This window comes from Amphiprion ocellaris, chromosome 9 (genome assembly GCF_022539595.1).
Source record: "Amphiprion ocellaris isolate individual 3 ecotype Okinawa chromosome 9, ASM2253959v1, whole genome shotgun sequence".
Taxonomy (NCBI): Eukaryota; Metazoa; Chordata; class Actinopteri; family Pomacentridae; genus Amphiprion; species Amphiprion ocellaris.
In genome coordinates, this window is record NC_072774.1 from 34,568,063 (window position 1) to 34,593,498 (window position 25,436).

The 25,436-nt window shown below is 39.7% G+C and overlaps 1 protein-coding gene across 3 annotated transcripts in view; it reads right to left on the reverse strand.

Moving 5' to 3' along the window:
- Window positions 1-25,436, reverse strand: part of ascc3 (activating signal cointegrator 1 complex subunit 3) — a 245,403-nt gene that overhangs the window by 141,231 nt on the left and 78,736 nt on the right. For all 3 annotated transcript variants that reach the window (XM_023266526.3, XM_035946542.2, XM_055013994.1), the window contains exon 10: window positions 20,927-21,067. In XM_023266526.3, coding sequence (XP_023122294.2) covers window positions 20,927-21,067 — 141 coding nt within the window. The remainder of the gene's footprint in view (window positions 1-20,926; window positions 21,068-25,436) is intronic.

Below are 25,436 nucleotides of genomic sequence, written 5' to 3' on the forward strand. Positions count from 1 at the left end.
CCCTTAGACAATGGCATTGCTTCTGACTTGCCCCAATTGACTTTGTATCCTGAAATCGTAGAGAAGGAGCCGATCACCGATAGCATGTGTGGTACAGCTACTTCAGGTTTTGTAGACACCAACAAAATATCATCTGCATACAGCAACAGTTTATGTTCCGCCTGCCCAGCTTTTATACCCTTTATACTAATGTTATCTCTAATAGCGATTGCTAAAGGTTCCAGTGCTAGCGCAAAGATTAATGGGTTTAAGGGACAGCCCTGCCTTGTACCTCTAAAGAGGGGAAAAGGTGTAGACCTCCTTCCATTTGTTAAGACTGAGGCCCGGGGGCTATGATACAACAACTTGACCCAATTTATGAATGAGGAGCCCAAACCAAACCCATGCAGTGTCCGAAACAGATATGCCCACTCCACCCTATCGAACGCCTTCTCTGCATCTAGAGAGAAGGCAACTCTGGGTTCAGCACTATCTTTTTCCTGCCACATCAAATGTAATAGTCGGCGAACATTATCAGCAGAATGCCTCCCTTTTATAAAGCCCACCTGGTCTGGGTGAATAAGACTTGGCAGAAATTTCTCCAATCTTGTAGCTAATATTTTTGCCAATATTTTTGCATCCACTTTTATCAGTGAGACTGGGCGGTAGCTACCGCATTGTTGAAGATTCTTTCCTTTTTTATGAATAAGTGTTATTACTATAGATTGCATGCTCTCCGGCACGCTGCCCCTTTGGAGCGCATCCTGAAATACTTCGAGTAATCTTGGAGCTAGTATGTCAGAGAACTCCTTATAAAGATCTGTTGGGAAGCCGTCCTCCCCAGGTGATTTCCCAGCACTCAGTTTTTTTATAGCTTGTTTGACTTCTTCAAGTATAATATCTCCTCCAATATCTCTCTGTTCTTCTATTGATAAAGATGGCAAATGTACTCGTGACAAGAAATGATCTATATCGTCCTGGTCAATATTGCACTGTGACGTGTATAACTTTTTGTAGAATAACTTAAATGTCTCATTAATCTACCCAGTGTCTGTCACCAATGTCCCTTCTTCATTCTCTACAGCAGGTATTAGATTACAGCTATATTGTTGTTTTACCCTCTGAGCCAAGAATTTTCCTGCAGCTTCCCCTTGTTCATAATACCTCTGCTTACATTCAAATAATGCAAATTCTACCTTCTTCTGCAGTATAGAATTCAATTCAAACTTAAGCTTTCTTAAGTGTGAGAGTATCATTAGGTTTGGTTGATGAGCATATATTTTCTCAAGATCCTTGATTTCTCTTTCTAGTTCCTGAAGGCACCTGATAGATTGCTTTTTAAGAAAAGAGCAGTGTTGTATTAGTCGTCCCCTCATATAAGTTTTAAATGCATCCCACTCTAGGCCAGGGTTTGAGGCTGTGCCTTCATTTTGATCCCCATATTCAAGAATTTCTTGCTTTATAAATTTACTAGATGTTTCATTCTGGAGTAATGAAGTATTTAGTCTCCAACGGGTCATAGGCTCCCTAGCTCTAGGCCCAAGGCTTAACACTGTCTCTACTGGGGCATGATCTGATAATACAATATTGCCAATAGATGCACTGACGGTCATGCCTACTAATTGTTTCGATATCAAAAAGTAGTCTATCCGTGAGTAGGTAGAATGAGGGTTTGAGTAGAAAGTGTATTCCCTTTCATGAGAGTATAAAAGTCTCCAGATATCAACCAGTCCTAATTCTTCTACCATAGTATCCACTGTTAGTACAGATTTTTGTTTTGGTCTGTTATTTGTAGATGACGACTTGTCCAGTGCTGGGTCTCTCACCTGATTGAAATCTCCCCCAATTATAACATATAAGTTACCCATTTGTTTCGCTATATTACAGATATCAACAAAAAACTCTGGCGAGTCTGTATTGGGAGCATAAATATTAATAAGGGAGTTCTTGACCCCAAAAAGGTCCACATCTATTGCCACCCACCTGCCATCTTTATTGGAATATTGTTTGTGGACTTTAATATTAAGGTTTTTTCGAGTTAGGATGGCAACCCCCCTCTGTTTGGATGAAGCAGAACTATAGAATACCCTACCCACCCAGTCTCTTTGTAGTTTGTTGGACTCCTCATCACACAAATGGGTCTCTTGTAAGAAGCAGATGTCCACTTTTTTCTGTTTTAAATATAGCAGAAGCTTCTTTCTCTTAACGGTCTCATTTGTCCCTTTTACATTCCACGACAGAATCTTAAGTATGTCTGCCATGTTATCCAGTTGTTTTAATATTTTGTTTTCTGCCAAAGTCTCTGAGTTTAGCCTTCATACTAATAGCATTTTGGAAAGAATCATATAAGCCTTGAAATAAGTGTTTCCCTGTGTAACCAACATGTTGATAATGAAAGAAAATGAACAGAAATAACATCAAAATGCACTCTTGCATGAACCATCGTAGAACAAGATGGTTCTGCGTGCCCTTAACTCTACAACGCAACAACAGCATAGTGCGTCCGTGAAACTTCAAGTCCCAGACCCCCCCCCTCTATCTCTAAGATTGCAAGTCAGAACATCCTCTGTTGGTATCTTTTTATAACTTTATTGCTCTAACCCTACAGTTTTTATTTACTCTGACCTTGATAAGGTCTGGGTACTCCAAATGTATTTAACTAAACCCTCTTATTGATCCTATGATGCTTTTAACAGACAACCAGAAAATTATTTTTAGATCTATTAGTTGTAATTATCAAACTATACTTTGGAGTGGTATGAGTGCCCTCTACTAGCCCTTTCGGTGTATGTCAGTCTAACTGAAGAGAGTGAAAAATTAAATAGGATAAAACAATCATGAATTTTTATCCCTTCATCATCAATCTCAGTCATTCTCAGGATGAAAAATAAATAATAAAGTGTAGAAACAGTCCCGTTAACAAAAAAAAAGGGATATAATACCGCTTCCCTGAGATATCAGTCCTTGATCTTCCAAACCATATATATCAACTCACATACCAAACCGGCGTGGAAACAACTTGTCCTCCCTGGAAGATCTGCCATCAGTCATTGGATAAGTCTTTAAGAGCCTGCGGTGAGAAAATCTTCCGCTGCCTCAGGTGTGGTGAAGGTGTGTAGGACAATATCAACAACCACCACTCAGCGTGGCTGGGTACAGCATCGCGTAGTGCACACTCTTCTCCCTCAGCCATTTTTTCACTCCATCAAACTTTTTGGGCCACTGGATGATATCCTGGGAGAGGTCCTGGAAGAACGAAATCCGCTTGCCTTGCCTTTCCACCCGGCCCTTTTCCCGAGCTGCACGGAGAACCTCCTCCCAGGCTCTGAGCTTCAAGAATTTGTTGGATGATGATGTGGCGGTCCCTGCTGCGTCTCGGACCGGCTCTGTAGGAGGGCTCAATTTCAAAGTCCCATGTCATCTCTACGTTTAGTGTTTCAGAAAGTAAGCTGCTTATAAATGCGTTCATATCCTTGCCTTCGGCTCCTTCCTCCACCCCGACTATCCGAACATTGTTGCGTCATCCAGCATCCTCGAGATAGGCGACTCGTTCCTGCAGCTGCTTTATGGTTGCCGCCGCGGTCTCCACTGCATTGCCCCTCGATCGGCCTTCATCCTCCAATGCTGAGATGCAGACTTCAGCTTCAGCCATGCGAGATCCCAGCTTTTCGACCGTTGCTTGTACTGCGTCCATTCCAGATTTTAGTCCATTCATGTCGGAGGCAACTCCCTGTAGAAGCATTTTAATGGTGGTTAGCTCTGATGCCATATCAATTTGTGGGTCCGCAGTTTGACCGGCAGCCATGTTTGCCTCCGTGTCTTTGGGAGCTTGTCGTTGAATTTGGCTTCTCAGACCGTACTGTGGCAGGGTTTTCTGTACTGACTGCATTCTCTCTCATTGTAATAATCTGTCGCGCCCCTGTTAACTATGGTTTAAGAAATACAAACACTATTTTAGGAGGGGAGGCGAGGTGAACGGTGTCGGAGAGTTCTTTTATGCGGCCATCTTTGTTACTCGCTCCACCGGAAGTCACAGTGCATGAAATCTTAAAAAATAGTGCAAAACAGTCTATTTACAAATATACATATAACACCATTTTGATTTGGTAGAAGAAGAAAACACGTCTTAAGTAACATTTATTGCAGAATGGGACTTGTTATCATATACAGTGGTCCCTCACTATATTTCACTTCTTGCGGTCTCACTGTATCGTGAATTTCAAAGTTTTGTTTGGTTCCGCGGATGTTTTGCTATTTCGCGGGATTTTGCAATACAGGTATTTTTTCTGTATTTATTATTATCACGAGTTGCACAGAAAAATAACACTGGAAAGCAGATAAATGCTTCTTATGTACTATTTAACTGCCAGATGCTTTTATTTTGACACAAACTACTATATAAATGTGGCAGGAAGTCATCAAACTCACTACACTTCACACTCACGGTCCTGACAACATAACATTTATTCAAACTAACTAGGCTGACTAAACCACAAAAACACAATAAAATACAAACACTAATAACACTGGAACACTAACATAACCCACAATAATGACATTTAAACCCCCACCACCCCGAACTCCCATGGTGCATTGCAGCACCACAGTTCAGTCATAGTGACCAGCTCTGCGATCACTACATTATTTTAATTATTTTTGTGGCTAAATATCGTAATTTTCGGACTACTGAGCAAACCTTGTATGGGAGTTATTCAGATATGTACCACTCTTCTAAACAACGAGGTGGGCCACGGTCCCCTGAGCAGGAACTTAGGTAACACGCTGTTGTGTCTACATCAGTCAGTTAGATTGAAGCCTCCAGAGTATTAACACTAAGCTAAGAACACTAAGCTGTTCACATATGACAGTACTTTATTGTTTACATATGACAGTATTGTATTGTTTACGTGACAGTACTGTATTGTTTACATATGACAATATTGCACAAGATGCTGACATTTGCACAGATTAGTTTTTTAAACTATGTTTATTTTTATTACATTATATTGTATTTTACTTCATTTTATTTTATTTGTTAATTCAATTGTGTGAAGGGAACTCGCAAAATAAGAATTTCATTACTCAGGGTAACCACTGTGTTTCTGCCATGTATATGACAATAAAGTCATATAGAATCAGCTGTGTTTTGGTAATGAGGTGTCCACCATCCCATTCATTTAGTGACTTTGATCCTCATTAGATCAAGACAACAGGACGCTACTTTAGTAATGCTGAGAAACTTGGAATACTATTACATGGGTGCACACACACTTGATGCTACAAATAAGTTGTCATGGCAATAGATAATTCTATTTATGACTCAGGGACATTTTACTTTGACATTGGATAGAGACACTTAGACTTTGATTTTGAAACATTTCCATAGATGGGCAAATTTTCCCTTGTATTGAACACTGACATTCTTCTGTTGGACGTAATGGGAGTGAGGAGTTGTTTCCTCAGTTGTAAGGTCAACATGAATGTGCTCAACCATACACAACACAAGCTATGACACACACTGCTAATTTTAAGCACTTAACTATTAATTGCCTGCATTGATAAGAACTTGTCTGATAAGTGACCAACTGTTGAGAAATGGTCCTGACAATAAGTGCCACGATTCAACACAGCTTGACATTTCCATAATGACTACAACGGTGTTAGGTTTGTTTTTTATGGGTTCTGTCGGTACAATGTTTGTCACCAACAGTTTTTTTTTTTTTTTTCAATAGAGTTCCTTTTAAAAACAAATTTGTAGGGACAGAATTGGTGAAAAAAAAAAACTGCAGAGATTTTAATTTCTCTGCATGTAACTTGACTTTACCAAGAAATTCTGACACATTCCCTTTGTCCCCTGTTCTAGAAAACTGGGGGACTGTGACGTCGCTCACTCTTGGATGTCATTAACGGATATTTCCTCTCTGGACAGAAAGGGAAGAGGGTCTGGAAGTCCCAGGTTGCCACCCACCCCCATACTGGCATCCACATGGCAGCAGCTCTCCAAACCCTTTCTGTTTCCATGGTAACTACTGCAGCCATGGAGAGAGGAGGATGTGGGAGGTTGAGGTAGGTGGGAGGAAGATGGAGTGGGGAGGCTAGGATAGACATTTACTGGATTGTGTTATGTTAACAACTTGCAGTCTTTTAAGCCACACCGTAATGAGAACCTTGGCAATGCTGTATTGTCATGGTCAACTATGTATATATATTTGTGTGTGTGTTTATGTTAGTTCCCATATATATATATATATATATATATATATATATATATATATATATATATATATATATATATATATATATATATATATATATATATATATATCTCCATCCATCCATTATCTATACACCGCTTAATCCTCACTAGGGTTGCGGGGGGGTGCTGGAGCCTATCCCAGCTGACTTGGGTGAAGGCAGGGGACACCCTAGACAGGTCGCCAGTCTGTCGCAGGGCTACATATATAGACAAACAAGCACTCACACATTCACACCTACGGGCAATTTAGAGTAATCAATTAACCTCAGCATATTTTTGGACTGTGGGAGGAAGCCGGAGTACCCGGAGAAAACCCACGCATGCACAGGGAGAACATGCAAACTCCATGCAGAAAGATCCCGGGAAAGCCGGGACGCGAACCAGGGACCTTCTCGCTGCAAGGCAGAAGTGCTAACCACTACGCCACTGTGCAGCCCATATATATATATATATATATATATATATATATATATATATATATATATATATATATATATATATATATATATATATATATATATATATATATATATATATATATATATATATATATATATATATACACATACATACATACATACACACACACATACCACAAAGTGTAAACCACTGGTGAGCCACTGGTGAGCCTTAAAAACTGGAAGGCCAGATTAGAGTTTGCCAAAAAATAATAAAGAATTTGTCAAAAAATAATAAAGACAAAAAACCTATAAGACCCTGTGCAAAATGTCCTATGGACAGATGACACAAAGATCAACTTGTACCAGAATGATGGGAAGAGAAGAGTGTGGAGAAGGGAATGAACTGCTCAAAATCCAAACAATGCCACCTCATCAGTGAAGCATGGTGGGTGGTGGTAGTATAATGGTGTAGGTAGTTCTGGCTGCCAGCTGAACTGGTTCTGACATTTACTGATGATGTGACTGCAAAACCAGCAGGATGAATTCTCAAGGGTTTTCAGCAATACAATATGCTCATATCCAGCAAAGGATTTGCAACCAAATGTTAAAAGTGACAATTTGATTCATGCAGTTACTTTTGGTCCCTCAGAAAGGTGGAGGGCACATACAAAATGTGTAGTGTTTCCTACACCATTCACCTGATTTGAATTTAAAAACCTTCAAATTAAAGCTGAAAGTCTGCACTTAAAGCACATATTGATTGATTCATTTAAAATCTATTGTGGTGGTGTACAGAGCCGGAATGTTGAGAACTGTGTCAATGTCCAATTATTTATGGACCTGACTGTATGTGACTACCCCAATCACTGTTGCAATCACTGTGAATGTAATTGCTTGTGTTTAACTCCTTAAACATTTGTCTTAACTGGTCTCTATGAATTGTTCTATAATGACCCTCAGATAAGGCCACAAGATGGCACATGCAAGTCTAAAATATATAAATACAAGTATTGCTTGAGCAGTTCCTGCTGTCCTTTCCTCAAAGAACATGCAAGTAGCTGAAGTTGTGCCAGAACGACAACTCTACTATGGACATCAAAAGGGCATGATGAAAGAAATAGTGATGACTTTGAGGGGAGGCAGAAGATAACCAAGGTTACAGAGAATGGCATCACTCTGGTCTGTTAAATATGGACAAAGCTTCTCACTCAAACACTTTGTATAAATGTACTCAAACAAACTCAGTCAAATGGAGGGATCAGAGAGAGAAAGTGAAGAAGGCTAAGTGAAGGAGAGATAGTGGAATGCTGCACAGCTGCAGTGAATGTGACACATCATTCTCGTTGTGAAATATTTTCATATTACATGATAGAAATACAACTTTAAAACACCTTGAGATTAGCTGGAATTGGCCTAATTTCACACAAACACGCACGCACATGCACACACCAAATTCCAACCTTTCCTTTTTGTATTGATAAGTCCCACAAGGCTTATAAACTTTAACTCTAAGCTGTGCAATCTCATAAATCCAACTCTTTTGGATTTAACAGATATGCATGTTTTCCCAATCTTTTCAGTCTAATGGATCCGTCTTTCAGACTGGATTCAAAAACTTCCACTTCCTTCTGAGCTGAAAGAGCCAAGCTCTCTCACTATATATGTGCTCTATCTACAGTTCAATCCCCCTTTCTTTGGTTTCATCGTAATAAACCTATACTCTTTCTATAACAGAGAAGGAAACTCCTGCAAGGGAGGGATTCAGGAATGCAAAAGTTCCTCAGGAAAATGCCTTGAAAAGACAAATAATACACTAATATTACTTATCATTCTGACAAGATGATTTTGGAAAGAGAAAGGAATATCCTGGTTCACACGATGTCCTCCTTCAAGAAACTACTTGAGACTGCTACAGGGTCATGCCCATGTATAATGAACAACTTAACAGTTCACTTATTTCTTTATAGGACAATCCTTCAACAAATGCCACCAAAACACCAAAATATACATCATATATATATATATATATATATATATATATATATATATATATATATATATATATATATATGTATATGTATGTATATGTATATATATATATGTATATGTATGTATATGTATATATATATATATATATATATATATATATATATATATATATATATATATATATATATATATATATATATATATATATATATATATATATAAATATGATGCAACCCAAAAACCCACTGGTGGACACCAGCGGTGAGGGAAGCTGTCAGGCTTAAGAAGGAGGCTCTTCCGGCCTGGCTGGCTCCGGGTCTCCTGAAGCAGCTGACAGGTACCAGTCGACCAAAAGGGCAGCAGCTGCGGCAGTTGTGGAAGCTAAAACTTGAGTGTGGAAGGAGTTTGGGGAGGCTACGGAGAAGGACTTTCGGCTGGCCTCGAAGACGTTCTGGCAAACCGTTTTGATGCTGCATGAAGGGGGAGTTCAGGCTGTGTACAGTTGGGGTGGAGAACCACTGACCTGTACTGGGGACACTGTCGAGAAAGAGCACTTCAAGGAACTCCTGAATCCAGTGAACACACCCTCCATGGAGGAGCAGAGCCTGAAGACTTGGGGGAATTTTCGTCCATATCCGTGACAGAAGTTGCCGAGGTAGTTAAGAAGCTCCTCAGTGGCAAAGCCCCTGGTGTGGATGAGATGCTGAAGGCTCTGGACATTGTTGGACTGTCTTGGCTGACACATCTGTACAATGTCGTGTGGGCATCGGGTATGGTGCCTGTGGAGTGGGAGACTGGGGTGGTGGTTCCCATGTTCAAAAAGGGGGACCGGAGAGTGTGTGCCAACTATTTAGGTATCACACTTGTCAGCCTCCCCGGGAAAGTTTACTCTAGGGTTCTGGAAGGGAGGCTCCGACCCATTGTCGAACCTCGGATTCAGGAGGAGCAATGCAGATTCCATCTCGGTCATGGAACAGTGGACCAGCTCTTTACCCTTGCAGAGCTGCTGAGGGAGTCATGGGAGTTTGACCTGCCAGTCTACATGTGCTCTGTGGATCTGGAGAAGGCCTACAACCGTGTCCCCCTAGGGGCTCGGTGAGGGATACTGCAGGAGTATGGGGTACCGAGCTCATTGATACGAGCCGTTCAGTCCCTGTGCAACCAAAGTGAGAGCTGTGTCTGCATACAGCACCAAGTCAGACATGTTTCCAATGGGTGTTGGACTCCACCAGGGCTGCCCCTTGTCTTTGATCCTGTTTGTGGTGGTCATGGACAGGATCTCAAGGCATAGTCGGGGTGAGGAGGGTGTCCGATTTGAGGGCCTCAGGTCGCATCCCAGCTTTTTGCAGATGATGTGGTTCTGTTGGCTTCGTCAGACCGTGACCTTCAACATGGACTGGAGCGGTTTGCAGCCGAGCGTGAAGCAGCGGGGATGCGGATCAGCACCTCCAAGTCCAAGGCCATGGTTCTGTGCCGGAAACCGGTCGACTGTTCCCTCAGGGTTGAGGGGGAGTTGCTTCCCCAAGTGAAGTAGTTCAAGTATCTCGGGATCTTGTTCATCAGTGATGGGAAAATGGAGTGAGAGATGGACAGGTGGATTGCTTGGCATCAGCAGTAATGCAGGTGTTGTACCGAGCCGTTGTGGTGAAGAGGGAACTGAGCTGTAAAGTGAAGCTCTCGATTTACCAGTCCATCTGCATTCCAACCCTCACCTATGGTCAGGAGCTCTGGGTAGTGACTGAAAGAACAAGATCGCTGATACAAGCGGCCGAAATGCGCTTCCTCTGTAGCGTGACTGGGGTCAGCCTTAAAGATAGGGTGAGAAGTTCAGACATCCGGAGGAAGCTTGGAGTAGAGCTGCTGCTCCTTCTCATCAAAACGAGCAAGTTGAAGTGGTTTGGACATCAAATTCAGATGCCTCCGGGGAAACTTTCTTTGGAGGTTTTCCGAACACATCCGCCTCAGAGGAGACCCCGGAGGGAGGGAATATATATCTCGTCTGGCCTGGGAACGCCTCGGGATCCTCCAGGAAGAGCTGGAACATGTCGCCGGGGGGAGGGACATCTTGAACGACCTACTTTGCCTGCTGCCTCCATGACGGAGGATGGGACAGTGACAAGTCCACAATATTTGAATAACATCATTAATCCAGTCATTGTGCCCCTTCATGAACAACACAGGCCTAATTTCATCTTCATGGACAACAATACTTCAGCTCATCGAGGTCGCATCATTAGGGAACGGCTGCTGGAGACTGGGGTACTTCAAATGAAGTGGCCTGCACTTTCTTTTTTTTTTTTTCTGCACTTTCACCTGAGTCTCATAGAAAACCTACGGGATCAGCTGAATCATTGTGTAGAGGTTCATAACTCTGTACCCCAGAACCTCAATGACCTGAGTGCCGCCCTTCAAGAAGAGCAGGATGCCATGCCTCAGCAGACAATAAGGCAGCTTGTGAACAGCATGAGACATCGTTTACTAATAAAGGACCACTAACAGCTCTCTTGGAGACAACAGGATGCCTCCTACCTCCACCAGAATCTGCAAAAGATCATAAAGTTTCAACTGTGAGGAAAACCACACCTCTGCAGAAGAGCATTCTTCATGGTGACCCTGATCACCCTACCGAACATTCAGAACTTGGTATGCAGGACTGAATTGAACAGTTTCAGTCAGAACATTAAGGGAGTGCAGCATCACCGGAGTGACAATCTGGACTCAGTCTCTGATACCAGGTTGATCAGGACCAGTACGGAAGAAGAATATGTCGAATCTACAGACAGACAGACAGACAGACAGATTTCCATGAAGAGAAAAGTCACTGGAATGCAAGGCGGCTTGTAGAACAACGGGGCTCCTAGAAAAATGGTCTCTTAGAAGAATGAAATTGGGCTTCAGAATTACTTAAGAACTATAACAGTGCAAATATTTTCTTGATAACTATGAGCTTTGACTCTTAGTGTTTTACTTCAGCACACTTTTGCAATGCAAACCTGACAAAGTGTCTCTTTGTCTCTGTGTTCCTGAACCAACTCAGCCAGCAGATCATCACAGCTTCACATCCTGCAGCAGCCTCTCTTTCACTACTACAAAGACTACGCAAGTATCACTTCCCTTCTGCTAAACGGGTGAATTTACAAATTACAATTGATTTTTCAATTCCAAAGTAATTCTAAATTCATCACCTTTCCACCAACTGCTTCCAGTGACGATCACAGTTCATTAGTTTGTTTATCTGCATTTATTCATTCATTTATTCACTGTCTGTTGTTATTGTTTGTTCATAGAATTAGTTAATAAATGTGTGTATATAATTTTCAGTTCTACCACGTGTTTCTTTGTTTTGGGAAGTGGAAGTCAATGAAATCAGAACTTAAGACTTTCAGACAACAGACTGATCAATTTCTTTTTCATCAAAGTCTCTTTGAGACTTAGTCTAAATTGATGATTTTCTTAGACAAGCTCAGAATGGTGCCCCTAAATTAACAAGTGCAATTTTAATCATAAAGTGTACATTCTATCATTAGGTGTGTTGCAGCCAACACTTTTCTCTACATTGTTTGGTGCAGCCGTATCAGGCTAATTTCTGCAACATTTTGCTATAGTTGTTAACCTGTAGTTGATGCTCAAGGGCACATGACAAGTTATAGAGACACTGACATTTGTTGCGGTATACCCACCGCTGTTGTTGGCTTTTGTTCCAATAAATTGTTTGAGATGAGGCAATCCCCTTTGCATGCTTCTACTTAAATACCCTACTTTCATGATATAATACCACTGTAGCATGAACTTTTTACATTTTCCATAAATTTCACCCGAAAGCCAAAAATCTTCAACTTTTTCTGAGTAGTGTATATATAACACTGGATTTACTTCTTGCGTTGCAATGCACCACTTATGGTACATTTTGGACACAATTCTTTAACAAACATATGAGAAGAAAATTTGTTTCTTTATGTTATTGCTCAAAACTCAAGAATTTTGACGGCTGTCTTTACGCTTTCTCAAAGATGTGTTTCTCTAACCATATCTATACAAAGTCACTTTTCCATAACACATGCTTTATTACATAGTGGATTCTGATTCAACTTCTTTACATAATTTGTCCACCAGACAGAAAGCTTTAACAAATGCTTTCACCGTTACGTATCTTGATCATAATTCATTAAAAACATCTTTAAATCAGTAGGTAACAATTGGTATTGACCAGAAAAGAAATCTACTATTGGTATGGCTGTTTATGTATAAACTGGGATGTTATGGAAGAATTAAAAAGATTTCTGACTAACTGAACAGGAAAACACAATAGTAATATAAATTAATTTAAGTGATATTGTTATAAAATTATAATTATGTTGTGATTAAATGCTTTTTATGATTTCAAACTACTGTATAACTGTCTGACTGTGAACTCCTATAACCCAATGTACCCAGTAAATTTCCATGATCTAACTTTGACCATGAAAACATAACAAGTTGATCCTGCAAGCAGCCAGTTTCAACTGGCTGCTCAGAAACTGATAATACCAATGTAACTTGTTTATGTGCCTGCTTAGTTTCCACCTATTGTCAGTCACTGGTTCAGACTCTGCTCTGTTCAAGTGATTCTTTGTGCAAGTAAAACTTTGCTTTGACTTGAGAGACGACTCTGAGTATTTATTTGGAGAAGTCAGGACTCTACTGAAGAATTTTCCTGACAGATATTAATCAAAATTGTGCATGTGAAAAACAATATACTGCACTGATCAGTCAAAATATTGTTAATACATTAACTTTTAAATATTGGAATTAGCCTAAAACAAAAACAGAACTGAATGGGCTAGATCCACCTACGTTTCTACTTGGGAATATATATTCATATACATTTGTTAAAGAATTGGAATGCCAAGGAAGAGGTCAAACCAGGTAACAAACTCTTTTTGTTTAGGTTGTGGACCTAGAGCCCACATAAAACTGTCACCTTGGATATTACACAGAACGGGGAACCCTCCCGCTCTCAGGAAGAAACTCCATTAGTATCAGAGGTGAATTACAGCAGGACCGTTGTAATCCACCTCACCATCTGCATTTCTCTGGAGAAAATGGCACTACATTCATTTCTTTTCAGCATGAGTGTGAATCTCAGACCTCCTGTGGAGGGATGAAGCTTCATACAGGACATTAACACTTTTGAGGACAACAACTTAAAAGACACAGTGACTCTCATAGAGCTGTGAATTCTTCTACTACCCTCTCTGTTCACTCAACCCCCATATGAATACTGACACTAACACCCCTCTTCAAAGAGGGCCATAAAAACTGCTTCTGCATACCATAAAGAGGATCTGGAGTAAGACTCACATTTTTTACACTGAAACATACATGGACTCAATAACTTTTCTGATAACCATTTTGTGTTTTAATGCATACCAAAGTCACAATAAGGAGTTCCTTTATCACCTATCCAAAATTCAAACCTGTAGGCGATATGGGGACAAAGTTAAGGTTTTACTGAAATATTCACATTTCTTGCATGGACCCACAGTGCCACCTAGTGACATCAGATAGCCCGGCGATGTCGGGGTGAAATCAATAATCACAGCTGTATCATCATTGATTAAAAGTGTAAAATGTGAAGTTGGGAACATTTATAACTGTACACATTAAATGTACCACATACGCTCACAATAACATATATTCTTAATATCTAAAGCATATTTTATATCTAATTTCTATGCCGAGTATAGGCTACTTTATTTGTTAGATTGCGTATCCTTGATTTTTCATTCAGTGTTGATGGGTCACGGAGAGAAATGGACAGATCATGTTTGCGCGCATATGTTTTAATTCGATTTAACAAATGCAGTTTTCCCTCCTTCTGAGAACAAAGAGAGAGGAGTTAGATTTCTCCAAATTCACGGCAAAATTCTCTCCACGCCCCAGCCTCCACCCAAAGACCCCGTCAGGGGATAAAATGCAAACACCGCCTTTGTTCGCCGTCTTCGTTTCGGCGATCCTTTTCTTTGGCCCTGGGCCTCATTTTTGTCGCTCTTTTTTAATTTTATGACATGTTTAGACATTGCTCACTTTCGTTATAAGCCTGGGCTTATACGCTTTAATCCTCTTTTTGACAAGCCAGTACGAAATAATAGAAATCATTTTTTTATCTTTCTGAATTCCACCGCGCCTCCACTCAGGTCTCACAATCCTTTTGTATTAACTGGCTAATGCCAACAGAAAACATAACGAGAGCCACCATTAAGAAAGTTATTTTTCATCAACCCTGAAGACCATGCAGACCGCGTACTGAACACCGGCTGCCTACTGACCCATCACCTACATGCCATCAACAGACGTTTGCTGGCAGATCTCCGACACTGCGCCGAGAGCTCCAACAGCAGAACTCGTTGCCTAGCGACCACACAACGCTTCAGGACAGACAGCCTGGGTCCGTCGTGAGGAAGCTTCCGGCCTCCCACTGTGTTCCAGCCAACGGAGACTGATCTGATCAGTTGTACAAGATGGGCAAAGCCAACCTCTCCTGTTTGCTCCTGATTGGGTTGATGTTGTAATAACTTGACGATAGTTACATTTATTCTCTCTTAAGCGTATCGATTGTAACCCACATCATAGATTTATTGTGTTAGGTCGTTAGCTATCTATCCTCCTTTCACCATAATCATCTTCCGTTAGCCTATTAACCTGATTACACAGGTTCACCACACACGCACACACAGTAGTTTTCACAGTTATTTTCACTGTATATAGCTCACCTGTATTGACTTAGTAAAATAGTTACTAAATGTTTCTCATTTAGACTAATTCACGGTTTCATGCATGTCTTTGTGTGGGAACTTAGGTCAATTTCATTAGAATTCTAGACTTTCAGATATCAGACTGATCAACTTCATTTTAATCAAAGTCTTTGACGATTCGTTTAAAATGATAATTTCCTCGGACAAACTGAGGATGGTGCCCCATTATTAACAAGTGCAACTTAACTACTTTAGTAGTCACACTATATATATATATATCTATATATATATCTATATATATCTATATATCTATATCTATATCTATATATATATATATATATATATATATATATTAGGGCTGGCAATATTAATATTAATCCAGCACCATAATTAATCAGATTAAAAATTTTAACACAATTAACGCAAATGCAGTGCAGAATGACTCAAAATCCCTGAAAGGACACTGGCAACACATTTCAGGTATTTTAAATTTGATGGGTTGCTTCTATTTTACCGGCGCAGCTTTTCCAGTGTTTACGGCATTAGTTTATCAGCTCAGGAAACACACAGACCAATTAGGTACAAGTTCAATTCAATTCAATTCAATTCAATTTTATTTATATAGCGCCAATTACAGTCAAATTGTCTCGAGACGCTTTACAGAACCCATATGCCTGACCCCCAGAGCAAGCCAAAAGGCGACAGTGGCAAGGAAAACACCCTTTTAACAGGGAAAAAAACCTCGAGCAGAACCCGGCTCTAATGTGGGGGGACCCATCTGCCTGCTGGCCGGGCGGGTTGAGAGGGACAGAAGAGGTAGAGAGGTAGAGATAGAGGGGTAGAGGTAGAGATAGAGGGATACAGATAGAGGGGTAGAGATAGAGAGGTGGGGGGGTGGGACACAAGGACCATAAAACACAGCCACACATCTGAAGCATCCAGCATCCAGCTCTGGGACCAGGGACACTCGGAGAAAGGACACAGAAAGAAACAGAGTGAATGTAATGCAATAATGGTATATATAGTAAATACATAGGTAGTTAGAGAAGGGCTCAGTGCATCCAGAGAGGTTCCCCAGCAGCCTAGGCCTATAGCAGCATAACTAGGGGTAAACTAAAGGGACGTCAAGAGGGGAAGTCAGTTGTGCAAATGAAAACACCAGCTCACCCCGTCAGGGTCACCCAGTCAGCCCTAACTATAAGCTTTGTCGAAAAGGAAGGTTTTAAGCCTGGTCTTAAAAATAGAGAGGGTGTCCGCCTCCCGAACCCAAACTGGGAGCTGGTTCCACAGGAGAGGTGCCTGATAACTGAAGGCTCTGCCTCCCATTCTACTTTTAGAGATTCTAGGAACAACAAGTAAGCCTGCAGTCTGAGAGCGAAGAGTTCTGCTAGGGTAATATGGTATTATCAGGTCTTTAAGATATGATGGAGATTGGTTGTTAAGAGCTTTATATGTCAGAAGAAGGATTTTGAATTCTATTCTAGATTTAACAGGGAGCCAATGAAGAGAAACCAATATAGGAGAAATATGATCTCTCTTGCTAACTCCCGTCAGTACTCTGGCTGCAGCGTTTTGGATCAGCTGTAGATGTTTCAGAGAGCTATTGGGACAACCTGATAATAAGGAATTACAGTAGTCAAGCCTAGAAGTAACAAATGCATGGACTAGTTTTTCTGCATCACTCTGAGACAGGATGTTCCTGATTTTCACAATATTTCTCAGGTGGAAAAAGGAAGTCCTACAGATTTGTTTTATGTGCGAGTTAAAGGACATGTCCTGGTCAAAGATAACACCGAGGTTCCTCACAGTAGTATTGGAGGCCAATGTAATGCCATCCAGAGTAACTATATGCTTTGAAAGCAATTCTCTAAGATGTTTGGGGCCAAATACAATGACTTCAGTCTTGTCTGAATTTAGTAGTAAGAAATTATAGGTCATCCAGGTCTTTATGTCCTTAAGACAATCTTGCAGTCTAGCTAGCTGATTAGTTTCATTTGGCTTCATAGATAAATACAATTGAGTGTCGTCAGCATAACAATGGAAATTAATACAGTGCTTCCTAATAATGTTGCCTAAGGGAAGCATGTATAATGTGAACAGTATTGGTCCTAAGACAGAACCCTGAGGAACTCCATGATTAACCCTAGTATGCTCAGAAGAGTCATTGTTGACATGCACAAACTGGAACCTGTCTGATAAGTAGGATTTAAACCAGTCCAGTGCTGTCCCTTTAATGCCAATACAATGTTCTAGTCGCTGTAATAAAAGTTTGTGGTCGATTGTATCGAATGCTGCACTAAGGTCCAACAGAATAAGTATAGAGACCAGTCCATTATCTGACGCTATGAGAAGGTCATTAGTAACTTTCACCAGAGCTGTTTCTGTGCTATGATGCACTCTGAAGCCTGACTGAAACTCTTCAAACAGGCTATTCCTTTGTAAATGTTCATATAATTGATTTGCAACTGTTCTTTCCAGAATTTTAGAGAGAAATGGGAGGTTGGAAATTGGTCTATAGTTGGCTAAAACATCTGGATCTAGAGTGGGCTTTTTAAGTAAAGGTTTGATTACAGCAACCTTAAAAGCCTGTGGTACATAACCTGTTACTAGAGAGAGATTAATCAGATCTAACATTGAGGAATTAATTAAAGGTAAAGCCTCCTTGAACAGTCTAGTTGGGATAGGATCTAAAAGACATGTTGATGGTTTGGATGTAGAAACTATTGAAATTAGTTCAGAGAGATGTATGGGGGTGAAAAATTCTAAATATCCATCTGGTCTTACAGCCAATTCTAAAGTATCTGTAATCGATGATACATCTGTGACATTTGCAGGAAGGGCCAGATTAATTTTTTCTCTAATCGTAATAATTTTATTTGTTAAGAAGCTCATGAAGTTGTTACTGCTCAAAGCTAAAGGAATACAAGTTTCAACAGAGCTCTGACTCTTTGTCAGCCTGGCTACAGTGCTGAAGAGAAACCTGGGGTTGTTCTTGTTTTCCTCTATTAAAGATGAATAATATGTTGTCCTGGCATTACGAAGAGCTTTTTTATAAATTACTAGACTTTTTTTCCAAGCTACATAAACTTCCTCTAAATTAGTGGAGTACCACTTCCTTTCCAGCTTTCGGGACGCCTGCTTTAAAGTCCGCAGCTGGGAATTATACCAAGGAGCAGGCCCTCTCTGAGATAGAACTTTCTTTTTTACAGGTGCAACACTATCAAGTGTTGTACGCAGTGAGGCTGCAGCATTATTAACAATATAATCCACTTCTGTGGGGGTAAAATTATAATATTTCCCTTCCATTATATCAGTAAGTGGTGCTGAACTAAATAGAGATGGTATTATTTCCTTAAATTTAGTCACCGAATTGTGAGACAGACATCTACTGTAATGATATTTATTCTTAACTCCTATACAATCTATTGTTGTAAATTGAAATGTTATCATAAAATGGTCAGAAAGAAGAGGGTTCCGGGGAAATACTGTTAACTGTTTGATTTCTATGCCATAAGTCAGAACGAGGTCAAGGGTATGATTAAAACTATGAGTTGGTTTATTTACATGTTGAGAAAACCCAATTGAGTCTAATATTGAATTAAAAGCAGCCATCCCACGTGACGCTACTCAGCCAATGAATTAGTCTCGGCATTCCAGCCGCTAAACATCGCAGCTGAGTTCAGAAAACAGGTGAGGGACAGACAGAGGAGGACGGACAAAAAGATAAACAAGAAAAGCCCTCAGAGTGCAGTGCTCAGCGAAGACTGTTCATTCCTCAATTTTTATATTCAGAAATCACGACAACATAGAATCTGGCCATTTAATATAGATCAACCCACAAACTAACTAAATAAATAAAAAATTGTCTTGCATGAGCACAGGCATGTGTTGTGCATGTGTACGTTATGTAGTGCAGATACCGAATTGCATGTACAGGACCTAGTTCATTTGCCCTTCACACAATTGCATTTGCCCTGTTCCACCCATACTGAAACAACTCCAGATAGTCATTGATCCACCCCCATGTTTTACTGTAGGGTCAAGACAGTCGGGTTTGTAGGCTTCTCCAGGCTTCCTCCCAACCAGCAAGTTGGCTGGAGTGGGCATCAACTGAAAATTGGATTCATCACTGAAGAGAACCTTTATCCCAATCATCAGCAGTCCAATACTTGTGATTCCCAGCAAAGAGTAACCGGGCTTTCCTCTGTCTTTCATTGATGAAGGCCTTCTTCCGTGCCCTGTGTGACTTCAGACCAGCTTCAACAAATCAGGTTCCAACTGTCCTTCCCGAACAAGTCATATTTCTCCACAGTGCCCACTGATTTTTAAGGTCTCTGGAGGTCTGATGACGATTCCTGACACAGGAACGGATGACTGCACGGTCATCTGGTGGGGTAGAAAGGTGTTTCCTGCCGCGACCAGCTAGCAATTTGGTAGTACCATGTTGGGCTTGTTTTTTCTTGGTGTAATGAATGGCCGTCTTGGAGATCTTGAGTTATTTTGCTATCTGTCTCTCACTCATGCCAGTTTCCTGCAGTGCCAAGATGGCTGCCTTTGGTGGCTTCACATATTTTTTATTTTTTTTTTTTAGGCATTATGTGAGAACTGACAACTTCTGAGTTGTGCTATGGCCAAAATGTAAGCAGGAAACCACTTTAACATCTTGGTTAATTAACAACATCTTGGTTAATTATATCAAATGTCTTGTGAAGTTTATGCCTTGACAAGCAAAATATGTTTTATATTTACTTGCTCTTTAAAACGAAACCCCTTAACCCAAGTAGACCGTGCAGCATTGCTGGAAATGAACCAAAACCTTCATTGTCATTATTTGGTTTGCTCAACAGAACTAAACTCGAAGTTGAAACACTCACTTAAGAGTAACAGTGTGACTAGACAAAGCTTTTATATCCTGCAAATGTCAGTCACTGCAGCTGGCAGTCTAGTGTTTTTTGTTATTTTGTTTGTGTATATTTTCAAGAGGATCTCAGGTAAAAAACCCTTAGGCAATACACACAGTGAAAAAATATCACAAAGATATAGGATAAACCGGCAATGCTATTTGCAAAAAAATTATATAATTCCAACTATTGTGAACAACAGATGTTTAGGCATAAAGAGCATGCCCATTTTTCATTGGTTTTGTATTTAAAAGGTACTATAAAATCATAGTTGCAGCTTTTAAGCTATATTTGTGATTAATAATAGGCAGAATTGCTACTGATGCACTTTACTTATTTATTTAATTGTTTATTTAATAGGGACAATGCAATTAACATAGCTTCAATACAGTTCATGAATCCGATGTGTTGCATGTAGAGTTTTAGCTACAGCTAATTCTCAACTCCTGTTCCTAGTTGGGCTTTTAAAGGCTTTGCAGAATATATTGTAAGATGAAACAGGCTCCATAAAAGTCACAACCCATTCCACTTGGGGGTGCTAGAGAAAGTACATGCTTAGAAAAAGAAACCACTTTTGGTCCCCTTCTTGTGAACTACTTTTTGGAGACATGAAAGGTCTTATAATATGTACAGTATGTGTGAGAGTGAGCGACAGTATGCGAGTACCTGTGTTCGGAGGATCTCTCCTTTGGTTAGCTGCATGTCTCCAGTGAGTTCTTTAACAGTGATGCCCAGTGGCTCCAGTCGCTTACTGAAGTAATTAGTCATCTCAGCTGCCAAGGCCTTCATAGGAGCCACATACACTATCTAGAGAGAGAGAGAGAGAGAGAGAGAGACATGGAAATATGTAAGAGAGAGAACACAGTGGCAGACTGGGGAAAGGTGAAAGATGGAGGTACAGGTGGAGGAAGTTTGGAAGGACACCGTGGTGATAAATGAGTAAACAGAGGTGGGATCACTTGTTGGAAAAATTTGCCAGCCACTTTCATGGGTAAAGTTTAATGGTGATGTGTGAAAAGCAACAATCATCAATGGTTCTCAAAAAAGAGGCTTGTATGTGTGAGTAAGCCTTTTGAATGTTGTTAATATTTATTTGAGTGTGTGTTAGGATTTGACACTGTGGGTTCATGAACACATACCCCTCTTTTAGACAAAGCTGTCAATAGTTGACTTTTTGCATATACAATTACGATTCTCTTTTCCAACTGTTACTGTACTAAATTTTCACCACTTTTTTTTCAAATCAAGGTTTCAGAAATATGACAAAATTGTGAAACTTAAATGTCTATCTGGCAATTAGAGCAATAGACATACACAATGAATTAAGAAAGGAAACAGCCATTGAAGACTGTAGTTATGCTTTAATGTGTATACAGTAGTTGAGGATTTCTCAGTCATGCTTGCTTGTGATATGTAGTCATGTTGAGTATGTCTTTCCCAAATAATACTGCTGCACAGCAAATACTGACAATGGGCCTACCTTCAAATTAATTAACAATTTCAGATGTTTTTGATAGCTAATTATCTCTGCATTGAAGCCAATTCAAAAACTATATTCCCATTAGTTTGTTACGTGTGATGTATATTATTCTTTGTCTTAGTTTTTCAAGTGCATGACAATGTCATGTACTTTGACATGCAAAAAACACTATTTTTTCTTTTTGTTTTTTACAAAATCACATCTGTTAATCAAATCTATTCAAACTACATCCACGCAGTCTTAATGTACAGTTTTATAAAAATTGAGGAATTTTAACATTGAATGTTGCTCTTTTAATTGTGTCTATTTGAAATTAGAAAGATACACTTGAGACCAAATTGTCATAATAATTAAATACTGTACAGCATCACAACTTTGATTTGACAGTTTGCTATAATGCATTTTATAGTGTATAGTTAAAGTGAAGATTTGATCAAGTTCAGATAGTCTTTCTTCATCCTCAGTGTAAATATATGCTGAAGTTCAGCAAAACTGTGTTTCATTCAGCACTGACTCAAATGTTATTATGTCACTATTGAAACTAAATACATGAATGGAAGGGTATATAGAAACAGTTTTAAATTGGTATAGTCTTCTGACCAGAAACAGGAAATTCTTCAAAGCACCCAATAAGCATCTGCATCAGTTGGGACACAGTGCAGAGGCTAAAATGTGCTGCAGGGCAGGCAAATAATGTATAAAAGCTAAGGCGAGGCATAGCCTATGTTTATAACAGTTGTTAACACTGTGTAATGGGGTCAACATTGTCAACCAATATGCAATATATTTGTGATTTGTTTTTGTTTTTTTCTAGTTTGTGAGCAGAGCAGCTCCAGCAGCACTGAAGACAGTCCACTCTCCACAAAAGACATTTCAATCCCTAAGACCTTTTAATTAAAATAAATAAACAAGAATGACAAATTTTGATTTCAGCTGGACTTTTTAAATGAATAAATAAAATAAATATAGTTACCGTCTTGCCATGTATGCCTTGACCAACCACGTAAGCGTTCATTTACATCCATCTGTTAGTCTGTACCTAAGTTATTATAGTTGTGAAATGATTGCCATTGTGACATCACAGTGAGGCTCACCTTTGATCTTTTGGATATAAAATGTCTTTACATTATAATTTTATGCAATCAGACATTTTTGTAATACCTAGTAATGATTACTATGTGAATTCTTGAAATATGACTAACGAATCCATTCATCCTTGAGTCCAAGACAGCACTTGTGCCTTGGCTGTCACCAGTGCGGTGGCATAAAAATAACAAAAACTGTCAAAACAATAGTTGTAGCACATACAAAAATGATGTCCCCTACTTATAAAGTCTGAGAACTTCATTGACTCTTTAGGCCTCAACTGACACGTTAAAGGAGAATCCAGTTTATTTCAACTTGGCATATTGGTCCATTAACGTGATTATTGCAGGTGGGTCATCATAGCTTTGTATTCCCAACCTCCTTTATAGAGATTCTGGAACATAACGAGTCAGAAACAAGTATATGGTGCAACTAGCATGAGCTCCCTCCAGCTTTCTACAAAATGCTATTTTTACATGGATCCTTTTAAATATTTGCTTTTGAGTCTGACTAAAAGTAAACACAGGAGTTAGTCATCTGGAATGGCCATTCTGCTAACTGCATTAGAGATCTTCATCAGGGGATACCCGAAAGACCGGAATATTCATTCACTCAATTCTCTCACACCCAAGTAAGACAGACTTTCTGGAACCTCAACAGATAAATGCAATAGCAACTACCTCATGGACCATTATGAGGACAGTCACAGGTCGCCGTTTCATTCATGGAAGAGAAGCTGATTCACATGGAGGATGAGACTCAAGAGGATGGTGTGAGAAGCCAAAAGACACCAAACCTCAGAATACTAGTGGTGTTCCTGTGGTCACAACTCCAACACTACTGAGGAAGAAAACTGTTGCTACAAGCAATCAGACCTGTTGTCTGATGCCAGACTTCAAAAATCTACATGTGTTCATGAATGAGAGTAATCTCAGCTGTTAAATTGCAACCAATGGATCTGTGGCTTTAATAAACCTGGACATGGTGCTTCATGTTCCCACATAACCAAGTGCAAGAAAACAGACTAAATGTTCAGAGCTTAAAATGAGTAAAAAGTTACCTAATGTTTTCAAATATCTGATTTCTCAAGTGTGAATAAACGCTTAACAGACACCATTTTGCAGCTTCACACAAGGAAACACACCAGCACGTGTGGATTAATATGTTGGAAGATTAGGTCAACCAGCACATGATCCCTAACATAAACAACAAAATGTCTATTCCAGATGACAAATTTCTGTTTATGTATATACAGAGTTTCCTCTACATTCATTCAGCAGCAGCAGGCCGCCATTCCTAAATCCTAGTCGCTGCTCCTTCAAATTTTTCTTTTTTTTTTTTTGTTACTATCACACATACACTACCACTGCACGTCTCCACCTTCACAGCAGAGATCTGCACTGTGTCGGGTACTCGCAAGTACCAAGATAAACTACAGATAACTATCTTGCTCAGTATCTATTCTTTGATACGTCGGGTTAATACGACGTTAATATCGTGAGAGCGCAGCCTTGAAAGTGACATCAGGTCAAGCAACGAAGCACCAGGTCAGAGAGTCAGAGAAGTGTCGTATTGGAAAACAGGGCAGCGACTTACTGGAGAAAAGTTATAAGCTTAAGATAACTCCTAATAAATTTTACAAGTTAAATAGACATTCACAAAATATTGATGTCCAGCTAACATTAAGTAACATATCGGTAGCGTCAGTTAAATAGGCCAACTCAGCGTCACTAACGTGAGTAAACTATTGATAGCATTAAGCTAATATCTACACTCCATGATGTAACTGCCGACTGCGTTTTCAGATGAGCTTGTTCGAATATTTATTTTTTTTTACATTCAGCCTTTGAAAAGCCATTTTCAACTGGCCATTCAATTAATAGGTTGTACAAAGAAAATCTGCAGACAAGTGTCATTTGTTTACGCATCACAGCTCCTCGGAGAGCCTGCCGCTGCTGCTGAAAAAAGTCCTGGAGGAAACACTGTGTATATATATATATATATATATATATATATATATATATATATATATATATATATATATATATATATACACACACATAATAATAATAAATAAAAATTCTATTAAAATTAACCAATGAAAATCAGACATTGCTTTTGAACCGTGGTTCAATAGAATTATTTTAAAAAATAAACTCATGAAACAGGCCTGGACAAAAATGATGGTACCCCTAGAAAAGACTGAAAATAATGTGACCATAAGGACATGTTCAATCAAGGTGTGTCCTCTAATTAGCATCACAGGTGTCTACAAACTTGTAATCAGTCAGTCGGCCTATTTATAGGGTTACAGTAGTCACTGTGCTGTTTGGTGACATGGTGTGTACCACACTAAACATGGACCAGAGGAAGCCAAGGAGAGAGTTGTCTCAGGAGATTAGAACGAAAATTATAGACAAGCACGTGAAAGGTAAAGACTATAAGACCATCTCCAAGCAGCTTGATGTTCTTGTGACTACAGTTGCACATATTATTCAGAAATTTAAGATCCATGGGACTGTAGCCAACCTCCCTGGATGTGGCCACAGGAGGAAAATTGATGACAAATGGAAGAGACGGATAATACGAATGGTAACAAAAGAGCCCAGA